Source organism: Lissotriton vulgaris, chromosome 2_1, assembly GCF_964263255.1.
Source record: "Lissotriton vulgaris chromosome 2_1, aLisVul1.2, whole genome shotgun sequence".
Classification (NCBI taxonomy): domain Eukaryota; kingdom Metazoa; phylum Chordata; class Amphibia; order Caudata; family Salamandridae; genus Lissotriton; species Lissotriton vulgaris.
Genome location: NC_141687.1, coordinates 574,424,276 through 574,447,548, shown reverse-complemented (window position 1 = coordinate 574,447,548; position 23,273 = coordinate 574,424,276). Strand labels below are relative to the sequence as shown.

At 43.7% G+C, this 23,273-nt stretch overlaps 1 protein-coding gene across 1 annotated transcript in view; it reads right to left on the bottom strand.

Moving 5' to 3' along the window:
* VWC2L (von Willebrand factor C domain containing 2 like) overlaps positions 1-23,273 on the bottom strand; it is a 558,431-nt gene that overhangs the window by 276,008 nt on the left and 259,150 nt on the right. The window contains exon 3 of the mRNA XM_086958627.1: positions 6,884-7,013. Within this exon, the coding sequence (XP_086814753.1) occupies positions 6,884-7,013 (130 nt within the window). The remainder of the gene's footprint in view (positions 1-6,883; positions 7,014-23,273) is intronic.

The window sequence follows — 23,273 nt, the reverse complement described above, 5'->3', positions numbered from 1 at the left end:
TAGTATGTGGCGTACAATTTCACAAACAACCTGGTCATTATAACCCTACTGTTTGAGGTGAAATGCCCATTTTAGCTATATAATAAGGATCCGATATACTCCAAAGTCTGATGTCCAAGTGCCCATTAGTTTTTAAAAATTAAATTGGTACTGTTTTGGGTATTGAGAATAGTATAAAACTAAAGAAAAATGTTGTTCCCATTGTGCACAAGGTAAGACCAGTCGCTATTAGTTTATATAAAGATCTAAGAATACTCCTTGACAAACTCTCTGATGAGGGTGTTATTACACCCCCAGTTTCATCTAAATGGGTTTTATTCATGATCTTAGCTACAAAGAAAACTGGGTATTTTATCCTGTGTGGATATTTTATATTCCATTAAATAAAAAGGACATCCTGTTTGTGGATATAGCCAATGTTCAGGCCTTTAAGGATGATATTCCTACATGTAGAAATACTGAGATAGAGCGTTGAAAGGTTCTTGAAAATAAATTTAAAATGATCAAAGAGAGAGGTTTGAAATAAACTTAAAATATCAAAGCGAGAGGTATGACAGTCAAACCTGAGTAATACAAACTGTTCGTACAGCAGATTGATTATTGTGAGAAAGTCATCCTTTTTGTCCTGATCACCCCCATTTATTGCTTAGTACTGGTGGTAAATGACTCTGATTGTACCCTGGGCTCTGCCTACCAGTTCCAGGGCCAGTGCTCCGATTATAAGGATATGTAAATTAGGTCTAATTATAATTGATACTGACAGTCTATCTGTAAGCACCAGTGCAAAATAGGGCTTGTAGGTTTAGAGGCCCAGTAGACTCAATGTACTTAACTTTGTACTACTTTGGTGCCTTTCTGTCATTTTGAAGGCAGCTTGCTATTTCAGACTGCTTTGCCTTCAATTTATGTGCAGATACAACTTTGGATATAAAGGCACTTCCAAAGTCTCAAACTACCTTATTTTTACATATAAGCCACCCCTAAGATCTCCCCTAGGTCCACAGGGGAAGAGTGCAGCAATGTGTTGTATAAGCCCTGGTGAGTGGAAAAAAATGCCACATTTGTTTTTCCCCATCGTAGTGAATGGCTCCATAGGCTAACATTGAGATATTTTATTTAAGTATAAATACTAACAGGAGTCACCTAAAAATATACTTCAAGGTATCTAATTAATATATTTTTTTTAAAGCTTTATTTTTTATTTTTATTTATATGCACACACCCACAGGTCCATATCCCTCCCTCTCCCCCTCTCAGGCATATCCAGAAAATAAAAATAAGTGAATTTTCACTTTGTTACACATTTCATTGTTAACTTAAAAATATATCTTAAACTTCTGGTGCAATATAATTAATCACAAACAATATCTATAATCTAGGGTTAAGACCCATAATCCAGTCTCTGTCTGTTTTTGTATCCACTGCATTAACGGGTCCCAAAGTGGAAGCCCCTTTTTTGAGTTTATTACGCCCCTTTCTTTTATAAATTGCTACATCTAAACTGTAAGTCGCCAACCCTTGAGATCTCCATTGTTGGAACATCGGCGGCTTTGGATCAAGCCAAGCTGAAGCTATACACATTCTTAGGACCGCCATTGCCACAAAGATCAACCCTTGCATATATTTTGGTCGGTTTATATTAGCTGTACCTATCATTATTTCATCAGCTGAGATTTCTATTCTTGTTTCTAATACCTATGATAAAAAAACTGAAATATTGTTTACTAACTTCATTAACACATCACATGAAGCAAATATATGTACGCTATCAGCTACAAATAATGTGCATTGAGGGCATAATGTTCCTTTTCCGGTCCCCCATTTAATAATATAATAAAAAAAAGTTTTATAATATTGAACTTGCAATTTTTCAGTCATTAGACAAGACTGAAATAGTTTGTAGGAATGGTGGAGATTTTCAGCCAAAACCCCAATCTAACCTGCCATTTTAACACATATTTATCCATATTGTCCGGGTAACAGACATTCATCAAGTAATAAACTTCTCTTATTTTTATACTTAATTTTTTAGACAGGTTCTCCATAATTTGAATTTCTTGGAATTTTGCTCCGCCTCCACCTTCCTTCCATAGAAAGTCTCTGACTTGTAGAAATGTAAAAAATTCCATATGATTTAATTTATAATTCATTTGTAATTCCCCAAAATACTTCAGTCCTATATTGGAGTAGAAACAACCAAGTTCCGTGTTCCTCTCTGTACCCATCTATCCATACAAGAATTCCTAAAAATCCCTGGGAGGCAATTGTTTTTAAGAATTGGCGTATATAATTAATAGTTAGGAAAAATCCATCAACTTGCCACTGTTGGATTTGTAACAACTATATACAGAAATTAAGTTATCTAACATTCGTTTCTCTGAGCCGAAGTAAATCTTTCCAGCTGTCCTTTCCTGATTTTGTCCAACCTTTTTCAGGCTGAGCCAAAGCAACTTGATGAGTTGTGAAGTGTCCTGTCAGAGTAGACAATGGATTTCCTGTGAGTTGAGAACTCAGCGGCAAAAGCCAAAAGGCAAGAAGATGATGAGGGAGCCAAACTGGTCTTCAAAGGGAGCATGACAGTTTGGGACCAGCAGAGGCTTAACGCCACATCCTGTACCCCCACCACACAGGTGCCTCACTAATTAGATTAATCAGGTGGTTGGAAAGGGTGTGTTAGTGAAACATAGCCACACCAGTGGGTTAGCTTAGCCAGATCTTGCTCCAAAGGACAGACTTTCTTTCTGTTAGATTTTGAGAGAATAGTGCTCTCTGGGATAAAAAATACCACACTTTGGAGAGAATGGTCATACACCTGGGTGGCATCCTGCATCCCATTGGTCAGGGGTTCCCCCCTCGTTTGACGCCCATACACTGTGACTAAATATGGGAGAACTGCATATTACCTCGGATCTGCTGCCTGAACAAGGAGAAGAAGGACTGCCCTGATGAAATCCAGATCTACACCCAAAGAACTGCACTCTGAAGGAAAGCACCAGCTGCACAATCTGGTTCTACAGCCCTAAGGACTTTGTCTTGCTTCAAGAAGGATTAAGGAGTGGATGCTCTGTAAGCTACAGGTTAGCAGAGCTCACCTGCATCATCTCCACCAAGAGTCCCCATTCTGGAGTGCATCCAGTGGACTTTTAAGGATTTGACCATGTGGATTATGGCAATTGTAGTCCAGACATCTCAAGGACGACCTAGGAGATTCCAAACCCTTGGATTTGTGTTTGTGACACTTTGAACTCTCAAGAGGAACTTCAGGAAGAAGTTCCAGAAGTTTGGGAACTTTTTGTCAAGCAGCTCCATGAGGTGACTGACTCAAAGTTGCGAGTCAAGCTGGCTACCTTCACAGGCAACCCGGCCTTGATTTCAGGATTGTCCCACTGAAAGCACCGGAGCTCCAGACTTCCAGTATTTGCCCGAAGGCCTCACAGAGAAGCAATCCGCAGCTGCCACATCAAAATCATCATGCTTGAGGGGACCTCTCGACATTAAGAGAAAAATCCTCCAGAAAAGTTTCTAATTCCAAAGGTAAAATTTTGATTGAGTTCTCCCACTTAGTTCATTCGATTAGGTTTGCATCACAGTCAGCCTGAAAGTTTGAATTTGTCCTGGTCAAGTGCGACCAGATGTCCCAAAGTGGCGCTACACGTGTTTAAGCACTGGAAAGTGTTTATTATTCAAAAATTAACATCTCTGGTTTCCTACATTGGATTTTTGTTGTTTTAGTGTCTATTTTTTCATAAAAATAGAATATGTTGTTATAAATTGGAGATGGATGTGTATTGTGTGTTGTGTCTAACTTATTTAATGAATTTGTGTTTTTAAATGCTTTACACATCTGTCTCCTAAGTTAAGCATGCCTGCTTATTTCCAGCTACCAAGGGTTGAGCAAGGGAATATTTTATTGAGACCCTGACTGAACCTTTTATTGTGTTTGTGGCCTTATTACTAGTGGTAAGCCACTACTTATCACTAGTAATAATCCACTTACCAACAATTATCTAGGTCACACAATTTCTACAAAAGGAATTTGACCAAACTTTTGCCATTTAGAAACTATTCTAAAAGCACCTCCTCCTTGAGACAAAGATTCTCTGCAATCATTTTTAGGTCTCTGTGAATATTATGCCTGTTTTGTACCTTGCTATGCTTTAGTGGTGCAACCTTTGAGAGGTATGTTGAGTTAAATTTGATTGGAATTTAGAACTAATTAATGTCTTTGTGATAGTTAAGGATCTTATAGTCAATTCCCTGGCTCTGAGTCCGTATGTACCAGGAGGTAAATGTTTTAGTACTGTGGACACAAGCATGAAAGTTATCAGAGCTGTGTTTCAACCGCATGGTCGTGATAAGGAAACATAGAACAATTGAGAGAAAGGCCTTGGCACGCATTTGGGCAGTACAGAAATGTAAGATGGTTTAGGCAAAGCCTCTGCTCACCTTGTTAGATTCTTTTGAAATTGCAGGAATATGATATGTCCAGCAAATACATTCAAGTCAGTAAAATGTTACTTGAGACTGTCTTTCATGTTTGCCATTGTCTAATTTTCATGCTACAGGCTCATTGGAAGAGGAACATGATGCTATGATCTATGCTGTTTCTGGTTCTAATGGATCTATTTCAGAGCAAGAATGGTTGAATACCTCATTATGTGATGCATTTTACAGAAAGGTTTTGACTTTTTACATGAAGGTTGATCTTCTTTAAAAACCTACATAGTTCACTCAAGCCATGTGCTCGAACTTCCTCTGAACTCTCATGGGGGAATGATGTTTGTATGAGGAGTGGCCTTTTTGTGTCAGTTGTGGAATTGTGGGAGAACATCATTAAATTGGCTCATAAGGGCCGTATCAGTATTTCGACAACATGTAAAAGTTGGTGGCCTTCTACGGATAATCTGGTTGTATCCATTGATAATCTGTGTCCACACACCTCATTGTCTCAGACAAACATTGGAAAATGGCTGAGAAGCCCTTTCATACTGTTCCATCGCCTGATGGTCCTTGGCACAAGGTGTCACTTGATTTTTCAGGACCTTTTTGCCTTTTGCCATCTAGTTATACATTTTTTTTGGTCTTGATCGATTATTTTTCTAGTTGGATTTATTTTTGTTTAGTGGACTCATCTTCTACCCATAATATGTGTTTTATCTGGATATTTCCAAAAGAAATTGTAACGGTCAACAAAACACATTTTGTATCTAATGATATGAAGATATTTTTGACCATGTATGATATTAAACACTTTCAAATTGCTTTATATAGTCCTTCTTCAAACGACTTAGTTGAGAGAGCAAATCGGTTTCTTTAAGAAGGTGTTCAAACTGATCTTCCTTTAGGTTTAGTTACCAAATGTTTGCTTGAAAAGTAAATTGGAGCTCATCACACTGCACCACATTTCACCACAGGAGTATCACCATTTGAATTGTAAAGGTGAAGGAAAGCGAGATCCAGTATTTTTCTACATGGTTTAGATTTGTTTTGTGAGTCACTAAGTGAAAAGCATGAGGATACCTATTGAATTGTAGATAGGGTGAAGGAAAAACAATTGATGCAGAAACAATATTATGATTTCAGAAATAAAACCAAAGAACAATAATTTAAGGTGGGCTCTCAGGAAACCTTTGAGAATTAAAAAGGGGGAATCTAAGTTCATACCACCTGTGAGAATTGACAAAGTTACGAAAGGTTCCATCTTGTTGCAAAGTAAGGGATGGTGGAATAAAAACAAATCGGTTCCTATTTCTGATCTTTAGGCCAAGATTTACAGTCACACTATTGTTGTCCTTTGTGATGAGTGTTTTAATTGTAAAGACTGAATGTTATCCTATGATGTTGACGGGTACTATGTCAATGATAATTTGCCTCTGGCTACCAGCGCACCCAATTATGTTCCCAGTGACACTGTTCTTGAGAAGGTCATGCCTACTCTACAATCTGAGTCAGAAGCATCTGACTCAGGTGTCTTTCCTGAAGTCTCCTCTGATGTTTCTAGGTTAACCTCTACACATAGTTCGAGCGAAGTTAGGACATCTGTGAAACTGTTATATAATGGTCTAAGATAATATGTTTTATAAGGAAATGGGTAATGTGGTATGCACTTTCTTGTTATTTCATTGTTTTCCATTTCTTTTATTCTATTAGTATTATAATCTAGAATGTTCCTTGTCTACAATAATAATATGTCATGGTGCTTGGTCTTGGGAAGTTGCCTGCTGCTGTTTGTTCTGGCTGCATGTTTCTTATCTGAAAATAAACTAGATACTTATTTAAAAGAACCTCCTGCTGTGATTTGGCTCTTTCCACAGGTTTACTCAAACCATCAACACCACAATCTGTTGTGTTCTGATTGAGTATTCAGTCTGCTGAACTCTAAATAAGGCCATAAGTATATTGTTTATTTTTCAAAGTCACTCACATATCATATCACCCACCCTTTTCACCACATAGCTCAATTTTTTTTAGTAGGGTACACTGTGGTGATTGTCGGGAAATCTAGGATGCACCCCCTCTGAATCAAACTGACTTAGACATGCCCCTGGAGTGGTGATGGGTAGTGTTTAGACACACTGAAGCACAATGATAACTGGGTTACAATTGTAGACCTTCTTAGTGTAGATATGTAATTTGCAGACGTTGGTCTGTAGGAGTCTGTGATAGGTGGGATTAAACCTCTCATACATTAGTTATACCTGACATCTAATGTTACCCATCTGCTAAATGTTCCTGACCTCTTAGAGGTCTTAACCTATCAGGATTTCTCCAGTCTTCAAGTGCCAGGCTGATCATTATTAAGATGCAGACAGTATTTGCCAAATCTAATTCCTGCTCACTGTGACACTCTCCTTTGTTCCAGGGTATGCTGTGCGTTTCTTACCATTCTTGCAGATGGGGCAGCACTGCTCAGGCTCGTAGACGGGGTTGACACACTCTGGCACTGCACAGTCCGCCACAACGCAGTGCACCTCGTTGTTGGGTTCACACCGACACCACTCGCACGGAGAAGGCTGGAGACAAAAAGGGTACAGTCAGAAAACCCATAGAAAAAATACAAGCAGTTCCTTCTCCCCCTACTACAAGTCATTTTGTTGCACTTCAAGTATGTATTGAACTATGGCAGGAAACTTCGGTGTCAATACAAAAGTGCACAATCTTGTCAGTAAGGTGAAAAGTAAAAACAAGCATATTTTAGTTAACATCTGTAGTTCATTATTCTCGTTTAAAAAGTCTGTAGCTCATTATTCTCGTTTTTAAACACAATAAGTTAAAAAAGCAGTTTAACAATATAATTCACACATGTATTTCATTATCAGTAGAACAGTAAGCAGCACCTAACTTTTTGACTACTGGAGGCAGTTGTTTTTGTGTATGCATTTATGATATATGTAGAGGCAAGTCTGTTGTTGTTGGAGTGTATATGTTTAAATAGTCATTTACGCGTATTAATTTATTATTACAGTACACCTGGGGCCATATCATAGTCTAAAAAAGATAGTGGTATAAACTCTCCTCTCATGATCTATTTAGCTGCATCCCAAATCAAATCCCAAGAAACCTCTCCGCTTATGTTGTCAATAAAATAATGCTCAAGTGTATCTTTAATATTAGAGCGAAGAACTGGGAATAGTATTGGTGCATATTGGACAAAAATGTGCAGTTGCAATCACAAGAAAGTAGATGCCACCATACATCTATCAGATTCAGATCAGCAAACCTTGTACTAAGGATTGGGGGGGATGAGTTGCCCCCTACAAATGGGCATAAAAGTCCAATTTGGGGTCAAGCGTCACATTGTAATCCTCAGCCATTATCACATGCTGAGTGGACACAGTGGCAACAGTAGGGAGCAGGTAAGTAAAGAAAGGGACCTTGTGGTCATTGGGTCCATAAATAGAGGCTATAGTTTAGAAAGAGGTGGTGTCTGAGGCCTGATTTATGACCCACCTCCCTCTTTGTCCCTGTGGGAACTGATACCTGAAGTGGGACATTCGCCCGTATAATAATAGCCACTCCCTTGGTTTTATTGGTAGCCGAAGAGTAAAATTAGTGGAGGCATAGTCGGGAGTGTTGTCCCGACTATGTAGGAACATCTTTAACTGTTACGTGGGTCTCCTGGTAGAGCACTATGTCCGCTCTCTTGGAGGAAAGGCAATGAAGGAGGGCCATCCTATTGCAAGGGGAGTTAAGGGCCATTGACAGACCAGAGATGAAGTGCCGACTCAGCTGCCATACAGGAAAAACTTTAGGAAACATGCAATGTTGGGCTAGCCCTCTGAAACAAGCAACAAAAACATCAACAAGAACTTTGTCACAGAAACTTTGGACCAATGCATACCGCATTGGACCATCTCTAAAACAGCAAGCTTATTAACAGTATTGTGGATAAAAACAACAATAGGAGGCAAGAAAAATCTTCCACAATGCCCCTCCTCAGTAGAAATAACCCATATAAGGGAAGAAAACATAAGTGGCTAAACTCCAATAGCATTTGGCCCCATCACCCAGTAGTCTTTCGTTGCTGAAGTTGTGATTTCCTTGATCGCTATTTCCTCCATTCAAACTAGGTAGAGGACTGCAATGCTGCGGAGTCGTCCCCATCTGGAGACAGACCCAGTAGACGCATGGCATCATCTGTGGAAGAAAGTGCAGCCGATATGTCCTTGACATTTGAATAGCCGCATTTGCCACTTTGCTATTCCTGAGATGGGACTTCGTCAACCAGGATTCTCTCTGCTCAGTTGGCAGGGCACAGGTCCTATAACACGCTAAAAGCGCTCTAATGGCCTTTTGGTGCAGGGCATTTGATCAGCTGCATTTGCCACTTTTGTACTGGACAGTACTGTCTGGGACATTATTAGAGTGTCACTGACCGAGTTACTCGGTTGTTAACTTCGGCCTTTGTACGATCGTCTCACATGGAGGATGTTTTGCGCAAAATTGGAAAGTGGGGGAAAGCATGTTCACCAGTTCAGTATTACATTAAACAGCGGCTGAAATTATGAGAGGGAGTGGTCCTGGTGAAACGTGTGCCAGGGAATCAAACATATCTGTGATCATGTCCGCTCTCGCTGTTACCCCTGCTGTGCCAGAACGCATTGTCCATCCCATCTACAAGAACTCAAGGGAAGCAAGGACATCCACTAATGTGGTAGAGAACCAAATTTGTGAGCAACGGCATTCCGTGATTAAGCTATCCCCTGTTTCTTGCCTATATTTGGCTATCTTAACAAATGCCCCTTGTCTTAACAGAACCCACATTCAAATAAAAAAACAAGGTGATACACTAGATTTATAGAAAAGTGGGAAGTGGCTATAACCTTCATGAAGAATCCAGGAGACAGATTCAAGTCCATCAGCTGTTGTAGGGGAACAGCCTCCAGCTGCTTCCCGGCCTGGAGGAAAACAATTGACAATTGGTGGGGAAGTGTGGATTTGCCAAAGGTCATGATTGCAGGAACCTTTGGGCTCATCTAACACTCTACATAGTACTATTTGAACTCATTGTGTCCCAGCGAGTAGTGCCAGTATAGGGCGATTTTAAAGAAAAAGTCTTCATTGATGGTTGATCTGGCTGGTGCACCTCTAGCCTCTGGAATTGAGGTCAACATATTACATTCATGGATCCCCTCTCACTCATGCCCTGCCCGGTCACAGGAAGTGCTGCCTCCCCAGGCCTTGATAATGCCCAGTCGAACTTGGCTAACGAGAACATATCGGACCTGTTCATGCAATTGCAAAATGATAATCTAGGTCCAGCTGGATTTTCTGTACTTGTAATGACTCTGCAGGCCCTGTTTCCTGAAGTCATGTAGCTGCAGATTCCAAAGGTATTTCTTACCTGCCTGTCAGCTCCACTAAAACTTATCATTCTTTTATGACCTCAGTGGTTTTGTGGAACGCGGCTAGTCTTAAGGGCAAGCGAATGCAGGCACCATGGTGTGGTTTCATCGAAAATTGCGATATATGTTTAGTCCAAGAATCCTGGGCCACAGAACCTTATGTGAGGTATCTATCATATCACATTCCAGGCAATATGCGCAAGTTTGGGAGGCCTATGGGGGGCCTAACAATAAGAGTAAGGTCCTCCTTAAAAAGTCACATTCTTACAGTAAGAGTTGATTGTCCTGAGATATTAGGGATTGAAGTAAGTAGGGGGAGGACCATATGCATGTGGGGTCAAGGGTGGAAATCCTTTAGGGACCATATATGTGTCAAAAGCATACCCGAATAGTCTTTGGTCATATCCATATCTGACCTTTGCCGGGTACTTCAAAACTGCGTTCGAGCCCCTAGACAAGAATGACATTGAAATTACAGCTGAGGAGGACGAAACTTGGGATAGTCCCAGCTGGAGCTTGCCCCCATGAATAGATGAATGAATAGATGGACTCCAGTCGAATGTGTTGACTGTTGAATTGGGCGTAGGGCCACTAATGGTCGCACCAAATCTGACTCCAAGGGGACATGTACTTTTTATACTCATTTGTCCAAAAGGTGCATCAATTACATCCTTGTTGACTTACACTGTGGTGCTGAGTTGATGATATGATTGTACAGGAAAGAGTGGAGAGTGACCACATCCCTCTGTGCCCTACTTTGCTATCATTGTTTGATAAGTAACAAAAACAAGTTTATTTGATTCAGTTCTCTTGCGAGAACCACAAATGTATAACCAATAAAATGTACAATTTTTGTTAATAGAATTATCACGTTAATATAATTTTAAATAAGACTTTAAAAAGTTATACATGTTAATGCAGATGAATTCATTGGGTGGACTTTTGAAGAGGGAAATCAACATTTGGACTGAATTTATATTACATTTTGTTTTGATCGGTGTGATATATCTGTTTCTGGCTGCTACCACGATCTCATTTGGGCATGCAAATAGAACATGTTCAAGATCTTGCACCCCACCTTTGCATAAGTCACATTGATTAGTCCCTCCTTGATTTGATGACCACTTAAAGGTGTGTGATTTCAGAGGTAGTATTCCTAGTCGTACTTGAATAATAATTCACCTTACTCCATGATTTACATTAAAAAAGATATATGGCTGCATTTTTTTAAAAACTAATGTGGCCGCGTACTGTTTGTACATTGAGATCCTGGAGCAGTGTTGAATGTCGAGTTCCATGCTTAGCCTTGGTGTTGTTTGATAAGTACACAACAGACCTTGCCATGTTAACTAGCACTAATGATGTTGTGCATACATCTTATAGATTCAACTTAAATGGCGACAGGTTAGCGCAAAGCCAGAGGACCCATCAAATACTAGTAAAGTTGTACAGGTGACATTGCGTACTACTGTTACCAGTATGGATAAGGAGGGTGACCCTATATATTTCTCTGAGCTGCATAGAGATTTTTTCCAAGAGATAACAGCTTATTTTTAAATTTCCATCACCTCCACGAAGAGCCCCCCCCCCCAACATAAAGGCAATTGTGGTTCAACAGCGAGTGTATGTCCCTTAGGATGCACTCTGCCAAGGAAATTAAGATGAAAAACCCATGCATGGTTGCAGCCATCAGAAAGGATTATAAACATAGTTTGCTGATTGCAAAGAAGCAATGGAACAATAATAGATAGCGGGAGATATCAGAAACGTGTTCGTCCAGGGACAATTCACGCTTGTGGAAGCAGGTTACCAGTGGAGCGAACTCCCAAGAGTTTGATCCGCAAAACCACGTACCATCTACGGAATGGTTCTCTCACTTTTCAGCCTGTATCATAAGGAGGTTGTTGCTACTACCAAGGGCACCCTGTTACATGGTAGCCTCCAGAATTTTAATACCCCACCATTTACTAAAGAGAATATAATCGATCCCTTATCCTCCGTTGTGAGAGGGAGGGTTCCAGGCCCAAATGGCTCTTTTTGCACATGACAGCGATGTCTGGGCAGATTGCATAGTAGCGCTATCTAATGGTATTGCGTTGAGTGCTTCCATCCCCGATTCATGGCAGGGAGCGGAGGGAACCCCGATGTATAAAAAGGGTGACAAGTCTTTACCGGTTAATTAAAGGCCCATCGTCCTCATAGACTGCAACACATTGCCATAGTAAAAATTCAAATTTGAATATGAGACAGCGACATCGTAAGTCCACTTCAAGTGGCATTCAGAATTAAACTTCTATTATAGACCACGGGGCAGATCTACAAAAAGTGCTGCAGCGCGGCCCCGCAAGTCCTTTGCTGGCGCCACGCTGAAGCACTTTCAGAGCACAGATATGCAACATATTTACAATGATATGTCGCATTCCTGAGCTCTCCCCTGTGCTGGCGCACAAACAGCTGCCATGCGCCGGCGCAGGCACCATTGCACCATGGTGCAAGGATGCCTGTGCAATGAGGAGATTGCTTTGTGCAGAAAGGGGCATCTTCCTGCACAAAAACAGTCACTATAGGCATTTTCCTCTTTCAATGACTGCTGTAGAATGCAGCATGCATCAAAAGAGAAAAAAATTAGGAGAAATTAAAACATTTCTCCTCGTTGAGCCTGGCTACGCCATCCATAGGGTGGCGTAGCACACTAACGCATTTCCAGGTTTACAATTCATCGTAAATCTGGAAATGTGTCTGGTTCCATGGGTGTTTTGTGGGGACAACCAGAGCAACACCCAGAGAACGCCCCTTTCCTGAGAAGTGCTGCGTGTAATGGGGCCATATTTACAAGGACAGGAAAAGCCAAGCAGGGTGGCTTTTCCTGTCCTTGTAAATATGGGGCAGAGAAATGCGCTGCCAGTTAATCACAAAAAGTGACGTACTGGCAGCGCAAGGGGCTTGTAAATCTGCCCCCATGTCTTTTGGTTTGTAATCTTAAGTTAGTCTGTTTTGATCCACAGGGGCAACTTGTTTGTTGCCTTTATCAATCTAAAATTCGCCCTTGGCCTGTCCCTGCACTTGAGAGTGTGGCAGGTCTTTAAAGCGATGGGCATGCCCTATAACAACTTGTCCCTACTGATTAGGCTTCATGATAATTATTTTGTCCGGGTCAGAGGGGGTCAGAGGGCGAACCTACTGACAAGATTCGAGTGTCGAAAGGCGTACAGCAAGGGTGCATACTGACCGGACCCTTTTTTCTTTATATTTAAATGGGTTGGTTGACTATCTCTCTGAGTGCCCAGCAGATGTTCTTATAATAGCTAACACCAGAACCCCTATATTATTGTTTACAGATGACACTCTTTTATTGCAAAAGCTCCGAGTGTCTGCAAACGCTTCTTAATACATTTGGCGCTTTTTGCCTGGATCGCAGCCTAGAAATTAATGTAGCTAATACAGAATTTATGGTATTTAGCAACCACAAAACGGTCAAGGGTAATCTGATGCAGGGGGCCAAGGCTCTAGAGAGGTTCGATCCATTTGAATATTTACGAATTAAACTTCCTTCCAACATGTCATGGTTCCCACATATAATAGGGCTGGCTTGAAACATAGGCAGACCACTGGTGCAATTTCAAAAGAAAATCGTGCACCAAGCCAGTAGCACCAGCTCTACATGTTTATGAGGCCAAGGCCATTAATTAGCGCTGCATTATATGGCGCTAAGTTGTGGAGCTTTGGTGATGTCACCATTCTAGAGTGGTCAGAAATTTGTTTCTTGAGAGCATTGGTCTCTCTCCCGCCTTACACCCCACAGTATCTCTTATTCCTGGACATGGGTGTCAAAAAGGTAGCCAATAAGTCACCCTTACATCCCTTGCTGTTATGGCGAAGACTAGGGGCCACCCCAGAGTTGGCCCATTTTGTTGCTGCTCTGCAAGACTTTATAAAGGTGGGTAAATTCCACAAAATACCCAGATTGAGTTTGATCAAAAATCTGTTGATTTCTTGAGTTGGTGACTTTTGGTACCATCCCGCCACCGGCCTAACCCCTTCTAAGGGGGTATTGAAACAACAGGGCTGGGCATTCATATTACAGAAGGAAGAGCAAAAAGATGCAGGCAGCACATTGATGGGGGACTTTTTTTTTTAACTTTAAAGGGGTTCATTATTTAGTAAAGTATTAGGACCTGATCACAGTTCTGTTAGATAGGAAGTCATACTACCAATTCAGAGTAGAGTCGCCTACCTTCAATCAATTCTCCGCAAAGTGGCCTGGATCTGACATTGGAAATTGCCCTTCTGTACTAAGAAAATGGAGTCTGTGCCACACGTGTTGTTTGCATGCCCGCCTTACGTCCAGCCTCGCTCTGCTTGGTTGCCACCTATTTATAGGCAGCTGGGCACTTCTAGCAGCTGCACTGTTCTGAGCGGCTATTAAGAACGGATATGTCCACACTGTTTTCCTATGCAGTCCCAAAATTATTGGGTCTGATGTGGGTAAAAAGATGAACGTTTATCAAAACGATCAGAACGTGCCATTTATTTTACAATTGTGATATTTTAATTATCATCCATTTTATTTTGGGGAAGTTCACAGTGCCTTTCCAATTTGTGCATCTGGGACATCCGTTTCATGTTTCCCTTCGTCGATTGCTGTCTCAAGTCTCTCTGCCTTATGGTGCATTTTCTGTAGGCTAGTTTGGTGACAGTGTTTGGAAATTCTCTTTTAATCCCCCTATATCTTTCCAAAATGTGTCTGTTATCTCGTGGATATCTGCCTTGATAGCCAGAGCCACTACATCTGCTGTTGTAGGTTCTGAGTGATGTAGAGTTAAAATGGTCGAAGTATAAGAGTCCCTAAATCTGTGCCGAAAAGCACAAAGCACAAAAATGGTTATTTGGTTGTGCTAGAGAGGGTCAAAGTCAAAAGTTAAGGCCAACGGCAATGGAGTGCAGGTTGGATACAGGGAGCTGGTTCATCCTGGTGGAAAGTTGACTTGGAAATTTTTCTAGAATAAAAGTGGTCATCGACGTGTTGTCAGCAGAGCAAGTTGGATCGAAAACAGTGCATAGGTTGCTAAAAGTGGGGTCCTGGCTCAGTTGTTGACGAAGGTGGCAAAGTTAAGAGTGGACAAATTCTGTGCCCAGGAAGGTCTCAACGTTGATGGTTTGCTGTTCAGCATCTGTCCTGATGATGACCTCTACCTTCGAACTTAGAAACATTTCTGGAAGGCAGATCTCCTTCAGCGGGGCAAACCAGTAAGTTGAATCTGAACGGCAATTGGATGTAGATGACTTCGGATCAATGGCACCAGTTCTCTGTAGGAAAAATTGGCAAAAAGTTTCCAAGGCCCAGCTTTTGAAGTTTGGTCAGGATGAGAATAAGGAATACACTCTAATACCAGCCAAGAATACCGGATTCGGGTGGTACCACTTAGGTTAGGACTTACTCCAACAGAGGCCAGCAGCATATTACTGGGCATTATCAGCTGGAACTGGAGAGCTGTAGAGTTGCAGAGAGACATGGCAGAACACTTCTTAAAAGCTCCCTGTGCTCACCCACCAGTATGTCTATTGGATTTCTAAAATAGTAATATAAAATCAAACTTTACCATTAAGTTGCATTTTAAATTACTATTAAAATTAATTTATCGATCATTTTTGTAGCTGCTGCCAAACTGAAATTAAGCATTATAAGTTGGCATCATGTATGTTATGTTATGTTAAGGTTTTTATAAAGCACTCAAATCACCCTGGGGCATCACAGCGCTGGCTAGGCAGAATGTTTCTGAGGGAGGAGTACAGATAAATCAAGCAAACTTACTAAAAAAGAAAGGATTTCAGCTGTTTCCTAAAGATACTATAGCTTGGGATTTTACGTAAAGCCTGCAGGAGTTGATTCCAATACCTTGGAGCTAGAAATGAGAAGGCTCTACCTCCCGTACGGACAAGCCGAATTCAGGGAATCTGTAAAAGATCCTGAGCGCTGGATCTGAGATTCCTACAAAGAGAGTATTTCTGTAGTTTTTTCCGCAAATACAGGGGGCCTCTTTCATTCAGTGCATTGTATGTCAAGCAGTAAATCTTGAAAAAGGATCTCTTTTTTACTGACAGCCAGTGCAGTTCTCTCAACAGAGGAGCCGAAGATGAACCTGCAGGTTGATTTAGAATCATTCTGGCTGCAGTATTTTGAACTACTTGAAGTTTGGCCAACAATGTCTTTCCTACTTCCACCAACAAAGCGTTCCCGTAATCCAGGCGGCTAATAACCATGGTCTGTACTAATGTTCTACAGTGGCAGATGGGTATGTAAGGTAGAATTTCTCTCAGGAGCCGAAGGCAATAGTAACACGAGCTTGTCGTGGCCAATACATGATCTTTCATACTCAGAACCCGGTCCAATTTTAGACCCAGGTTTTTTACTGTAAGTTTAGGGGGGTGGGGGGCAAGGCCCAGCTGAACAGGCCACCAATCCTCCGAACAGACATCGATGGCCTTCACCATAAGCATCACTTCACTTTTTTTCCGGATTCAACTGGAGACAATTAGCAGTCATCCAGTTGGAGATGGCAAGCATACCGGTGGCAAAGTGGGTTTTGTCGAGGGCTGGCTTCTGACCGATGGAAAATATAAGCTGCGTATCGTCAGCACACAAAATGATCATAAAACCCAGCTGCTCAACAATCCCTGGCAATGGTGCCATATATAGGTTAAAGAGGGTTGGGCTTAAACAAGATCCCTGCGGAACGCCCTTGTGAAGGTGTCTTTTTACGGAGGTGTAAGGTCCCAGCATCACCGTTTGGGTTCTCACAGATAAAAAGTGATTAAGCCAATTAAGTGCAACTCCCTAATACAAGAGGCTACAAATCTCTCTGCCAGCCTAGAATGCGAGATGATATCGAAAGCTGCGGAGAGATCTAGGAGGATCAGAATTGCTGAGCTCCCGCATCAATGGTCTGTCTGAGAGAATCGGTCACAACAAGAATTGCGCTCTCTGTGCTGAAGCCTGGCCGAAACCCTGACTGTGATGGATCCAGGAGATGGTTACCTTCCAAATAGGTACTTTTTTTTTGTCAGTACATCTATAAACGAAGCTTTAAAGTACAAGACATCGGAATCAAATGTCTAAAATAATACAACGAGCATGCAGCGCTAGCAGTCCAGGTAGCAATATGACTATACGAATATCAATCTGTAGTAAAATCCATTTCGTATAAAGACAGGCACACAAAACATCAGGGGCGAACAGAGAGGACACTGACAGTGCAAGGTTGTACGGGATGGAAAATATATAAAACCAAATGTATATTATTTAAGCATATTTAGATAACACAGTATTAGGTATCCGCATCGAGACTGAGTACAGGGGACTCATCTACAGTACGCGCCCAACACAAGAATGGCTCTCATATATCACGCGTTCGTGAAGCTGGGGGCATCAGCTCCCAGAATATGCCAAGTTGTGTGTCCATATGTCACTTCAGTCAACCTATCCTTAAATTTGGGAACCATCTTCCCCAGCGAAAAGCCACCTGTCGTCCTGCATACAGTAAAAGAAGAGCATGCAATCTGCGCTGTTTTGGTGGCGTGTCCTTTACATAAACCAGAAGGCCCAACTCCGGGGAGGGAGCATCCGTTCTGTCAACAATTTGGTTTACCGCAGAGAAAACCTCCCGCCAGAACTCATGGATTCTCGGACAGTCCCAAGCAATATGTAAAAAGGATGCTGATGCACACCCACAGCGCCAACATCTATCATCCTCTCTAAGTTTCATGCGGTGTAGACTGACTGGTGCTCTAAAGTATCTATGCAAAAATTTTAAATGCACAAGGGGGATTCTCTAATTTGGGGAAAGTTCAGTCAGCTGTCTACAGCAGAAGTCCCACTGCTCTTCCGTAGATTGAGGGTTCAGTTCATTGTTCCAATGCTGAAAGGACTTTGGCCGGATTACCACAGTCATATTTTGCATACTGGTATCTAAGCGTGTGACTAGTTTGCGCTGGGATGGTGCAGGGGCGGCTCTTGGCTCATGGTGGCCCTGGGCAGGGAGCGTAGGTAGGGGGCCCCGGAAGAGGGGTTCCGGGCGGGGTGGAGCACGGAGGGCAGTGAAGAGGGGGGTCAGGGTGTTTGGAAGTGGAACAGAGCCAGAGGCCACCAAATCCCTGCCGGGGCCACCACACAAATATGTATCCATCCTCAGAGGCAGTAGCGGTTGGCAGTAGGAGTTACTGCAGGGTGGTGACGTGGGCAGGGGGAGGGGCACAGTGGGGGGTAGTAATGTATGGATTACGAAGTTTTACAGGTAAGTAAACATTTAAATAAATAAAACGAATTTTGTTGCGCGCACTGCATCACCAAATGTGATGCAGTGCGCGCAACGAAATTTGTTTTATTTATTTAAATGTTTACTGACCTGTAAAACTCCGTAATCCATACATTACTATCCCCCACCCGGCCCCTCCCCCTGCCCACGTCACCGCCCTGCCGTTACTCATACTGCTGACCGCTACTGCTCAGAGGATTATTATATTAAGGGTATATATTGGCCTGGTGGCCCCTGGGATTTGGTGGCCCTGTGCAGGTGCACAGCTTGCACATGCCTAAGGCCGCACCTGGATGGTGACTTCAGGACAAGCTCTAATGCAGGTAGAACAGGGGGGGTTTCGGGAAACCCTGTCCAAAGCGCACGGCATGCAGTTTTCAATTTGTGGTATACAAACAGCTCAGTTTATGATACAGCGCGATCTTCAGTCCTGACTGGGGAGGGCCTGAACTCGCCATTCGGGTGCAGATCATCAAAAGTGTGCAATGGCATGTTTTCAACTAGAGTCTTGCTCACCCCACCGTCAATGCATGGGAGCATGGGGTTTCACACCAGTGGTATGTTTGGTGCATATAGAAGAGGAATTCTAGCTCTCTTCCTGAGTGCGTTCCATGCCCAACGCAGGGTACCCGCCATGTCTACATCCTCCCTTGGTCATTGTGGCTTCTGGTACAGCGCCACCCCCAGTGGCACTGGTGCCATCGCATCCATCTCCACCACCATGTGAGTCTGATAGGGCGTCTGGTGCTCCCAAAAATGAAGAAATTGAGCCTGAGCACACAAAGCATATAACTGCATGTCAGTTGCGTCAGCATTTCCCATGATACCCTAGCCTGCTCCTGCCCACACCAGGGACAGTGCGATCTTAAGCGTGAAAAAAAATGTTGTGTGAGGGGTATTGGCACGTTAACAAACAGGTAGAGAAACTTCGGTAAAATTATCATTTTTGTCAGCGCTATCTTCCCAGCAATGGACAGGGGCAGCTTGGACCAGATTGCTACCCTACCCTCCAACCACATGTATGCTCTGCCAAAGTCCCAGTTCCAGATCTCCTGCAGATTTCCGCTCAGCCACATCCCCAAATATTTGACTTCCTCATCCTCCCATCTCAGTGGGAATTCAGTAGTCACCCTTGGATTGCAATCCGTTAGTGGAAACATTACCGACTTCTTCCAGTTAATGGAAATACCTGCCAACCCTCCAAATCGGTGAATTCTCTGAGGACCGGGTCCAGGTTTTCTGCGAGATTAAAAATATATAAAGTTACATTATCTGCGTACAGCGAGATCAGTAGGCTACGTTTGCTGAAACCAATCCCCCACGCAGTATGATGTTGCCGGATTCTGGCAGCCAGGGGCTCCATGGCAATGGCAAAAAGCAGGGGCGAGAGGGGGCAGCCCTGTCTCGTGCCCCGCGAAATATGGAATGGATTAGATAACAGACCATTGACCCTGATCCGGGCAAGCGGTTTCGGATATAGCAACTGGATGCAATAACAGAGGACTCAATGCCATGAGTGCTAATATCGTGAACAAATATGGCCACTCAAGGGTGTCAAACGCTTTTTTTGCGTTTAAAAAAATGGCAGCAGCATGAAATGAAATGAAATGAAACTGTTCTTATATTGCGCAAACTTAGCCCAGTGGGCGTCAAGGCGCCTAAGTCAAATGCAGAAGCTAGCAACCCCCCCACAGTCCTATTCTCTCATAGGTAGGCCCTCTTAAAGAAGCAGGTTTTGAGAGCCTTTTTAAACGACTCGATTAAAGGGAGAGTTTTTATTTCAATGGGGATGGAATTCCAAAGCTGCGGGGCAACCACGGAGAAAGCTCTGGCTCCCCATCTAACAAGTTTGACACGGGGAACAACCAGTTGACAGAGTCCCGCAGAGCGAAGGCTTCTTGTAGGGATATAACGCATTAGAAGAGAACCAATAGCACTAGAGGGACCTTCTTTCAATGCTCTGTAGGCCAGACACCGAATTTTAAAGGAGATTCTGTGCTGCACGGGAAGCCAATGAAGGTCCTTCCTGGCCGAGGTAGTGGAAGAGGCTTTCGGAAGATCCAAGACAAAGCGTGCTGCAGCATTCTGCACAATCTGCAGTCGGTGTATCAGGCTTTTATTGGCTTCCATGTACAGGGAGTTGCAGTAATCTAGCCTCGAGCCCACCAGGGCGACTGCAACCTGTTTGCGCGCCTGGGGGGAGAAATACCCACAGATTTTATTAAGTATCCTGATCAGCATGAACACTCGGATGGAGGTAATGCAACACTGAGAATAATGTGCGCAAATTGTGCGACGTCGATCGTTCAGGGACAAACCCCGATTGGTCCGGGAGTGCAATCATCGGAAGGAGCGGCTGCATTCTCTTGGCCAGTAGTTTAGCATAGATCTTTATGTCTACATAAATTAAGGACAGTGGCCTATAGGAGTCCACCTCCGTCTCTGCCTTCTAAGGCTTTAACAGCGTTTCCAATTATTGCCTCCCTCATGGATGCTGGAAGAATGCCCACCTCCAATGCCTCCTCATAAACTGCAAGCAGTCTAGGGGCCAATTCTTCAGTGTACGTTTTGTAGAAAGCAGTAGTTAGGCCACCAGGCCCAGGGACTTTATTGAGCGGAAGACTTTTTATGACTTGTGCCACGTCCTCCACCGTAATGGGGAGGCCCATCTAGACTCTGTGTGTGTTGTTAAACCATACCAGGGCGATGGAGTCCAAGAACTCCTGTAGGCCCTCCGGACTGGAGACCTGTGTGGCAGTATATAAGGAGGAATAAAAGTTGGAGAACTCAGTAAGAACTTCTGATTGGCCTCTAATGGTGTCCCCACTAGCAGTGTGTAGCTCATGTACGAAAGCAGTGGACCTAGGCGGACAAATCAACCCTGCCAGTGTACGGCCCAGCCGATCCCCCTCACCATATCTCCTTGTCTCGGCATATTTACCTCTCGCTGCGATTCCTCATCAAACTCCAACAACTTCGCCTTGAGAAGCGCAGCCGTCTCGGGGTCCTTCATAGAATAGAATTGTTTCTCGAGGTCCCTGATCTGATCCTCTAGAGCAGCTAAAGTGCCCCTAATAGCCTTAAGCACCCCAGCCTGCCTCGCAATACATTGTCCCCTAATTGCAATTTTGAATGCCTCCCATAGCGAGGCCTCCGTGTCCACCGACCTAGTATTAAGCGCAAAATATTTGGAAATGTCAGACCGGATTTCCTCTTTAAAGGCTTTGTCTAGGAGTGCATGAGGGGGTAATCATCACATGAAAGCGGGCGGCGGAGCACCTTGCAAGCACAGTCTAAGCATACAGGAGGCATGGTCCGACAGCGAGTGTGCCATGTGGACCACCTCAAGCGTGCAGGTAGCGACATTCCGCAACACCAACCAAAAGTCCAAGCGGGACCGAGCTGCATGATGGCTGGAAATACATGTCCCCTCCTTAAGCTCCGAGTGCCTGACCCGACAAATGTCTAATAAATCACCGTCAGACATAATGTCTCATAATGTCGCTCTAGCATGAGGCTGTAGGGTGCAGGCCGAGCCCTGTCTATCAAGATCGTCCTTCAGAATGGCATTAAAGTCTCCACCCCAGATCAGCGTGTGGCACCCAGTTGCTCTGATTCACGTCCAAAGTTGGCGGAAAAAGTCTGGGGAGTCGATATTTGGTCCGTACACAGCTGCTAGTATTATAGCCAAACCACCCAGTCGCCCATGTAAAATTACACATCTCCCTTCGGGATCAATATAAGCAGTCTCTTCTCTCCAGTCCAAACCTTTCCAAATCAGTACCGCGAACCCCCATGCATAGTTGAAATAAATCGCGGAGTGCGTTTCTCCCCATCTACTGTGTCACAGCCGCTGGGATGGCTTTACGTTGAGGTGTGTTTCCTGCATTAAGCATATATCAATGTTGTGTTTTGTCAGAAAAGCATGCACTAGTCTAGCTTCCTGCCTTCGTTCAACGCCCTAACGTTCCATGTGTTAACATTCAATGTGGTATTATGTGGTCCACTAAAAGGCACATACATCCAACTCTCGCTCCCGAACCTCGTAGCCTGCCATTAATCCAAGGAATTACTCCAAAGTGTCCTGCATCGGCATGCTGGCGTAAAACCAAAGAACAAAACCTCCCCTCCACCCGCCACCCACTTCAACCCCCAATCAGATTGTAGTATACCCTTCCCAATACTAACTCGGAACCAATGCAAACATAACATAGGGAGACTTCCCATGGGGGCAAGGTGAAGCCTGCAAACTACCCTGTCTGCACAGGGTGGCCGGGAGTAATGCGAATAGGCAATCAGCGATCACAGGTACACAGTAAGGATCCGTTGCGCATGTGCCCCAGGGCCTTTGGGATCCAACACCCTTCAGCACAGGTCTGAATGACAACCGATCATCACATACAGTCAAGCATTTACAACACACGATCCGCCGCTTCCACCTCAGAAGGCATGTCCTGAATGGAAGAGCAGCCGCTCTTCAGGATCTTGGTGTCCCCGTGACGTGGGGGATCAGTGTTACGGAAGGCGCTGCGCAACCACTCGGTCACAGCCGTCGCTCCAGGGCGCCACCTCACTCGAACCCGGATCCGGCTCTCAAAAGATGCTGTCCGCGGCCTAATCCCCAGCGCTCCAGCGCAGCTCTCTGGGCAGGCCCCCGACTCTTGATAGAGCCTCCATCCCACTCATACTTTCCGGGATCTTCGCCCAAGCGGTAGCCGCCCACATCAACTAGCTCCGCCATCCGCCTCCCTGGGCACTCCGAGTGTGGCAGGCCGCCGCAGCTGCGGGCAAAATGTTTGGGTCTGCTCGGTTTCCGCTCGCACCCAGCCTTGAGGATGTTGCTGATGCTACACGCAATCGCCTGTACCTTTGGCAATCAGTGCCCTACGCTCCCAACAACCCCACCACTGCAGGTATTGGTGTCTCCTAAGCCCGGGGAGGGTGTTTTCGTGTCACGATTGCCCATCCGTGATGACGGATAATGTCAGGATTGTTTCCCGGCTGGCGATGTTAACTTACAGAGCGGCCATTCTACAGCTCGGCTAGCCACGCCCCTTCCAAATAGGTACTTAATTGTCGGTTGATAATACCTTCCAATATTTTGCTCAACAAAGGT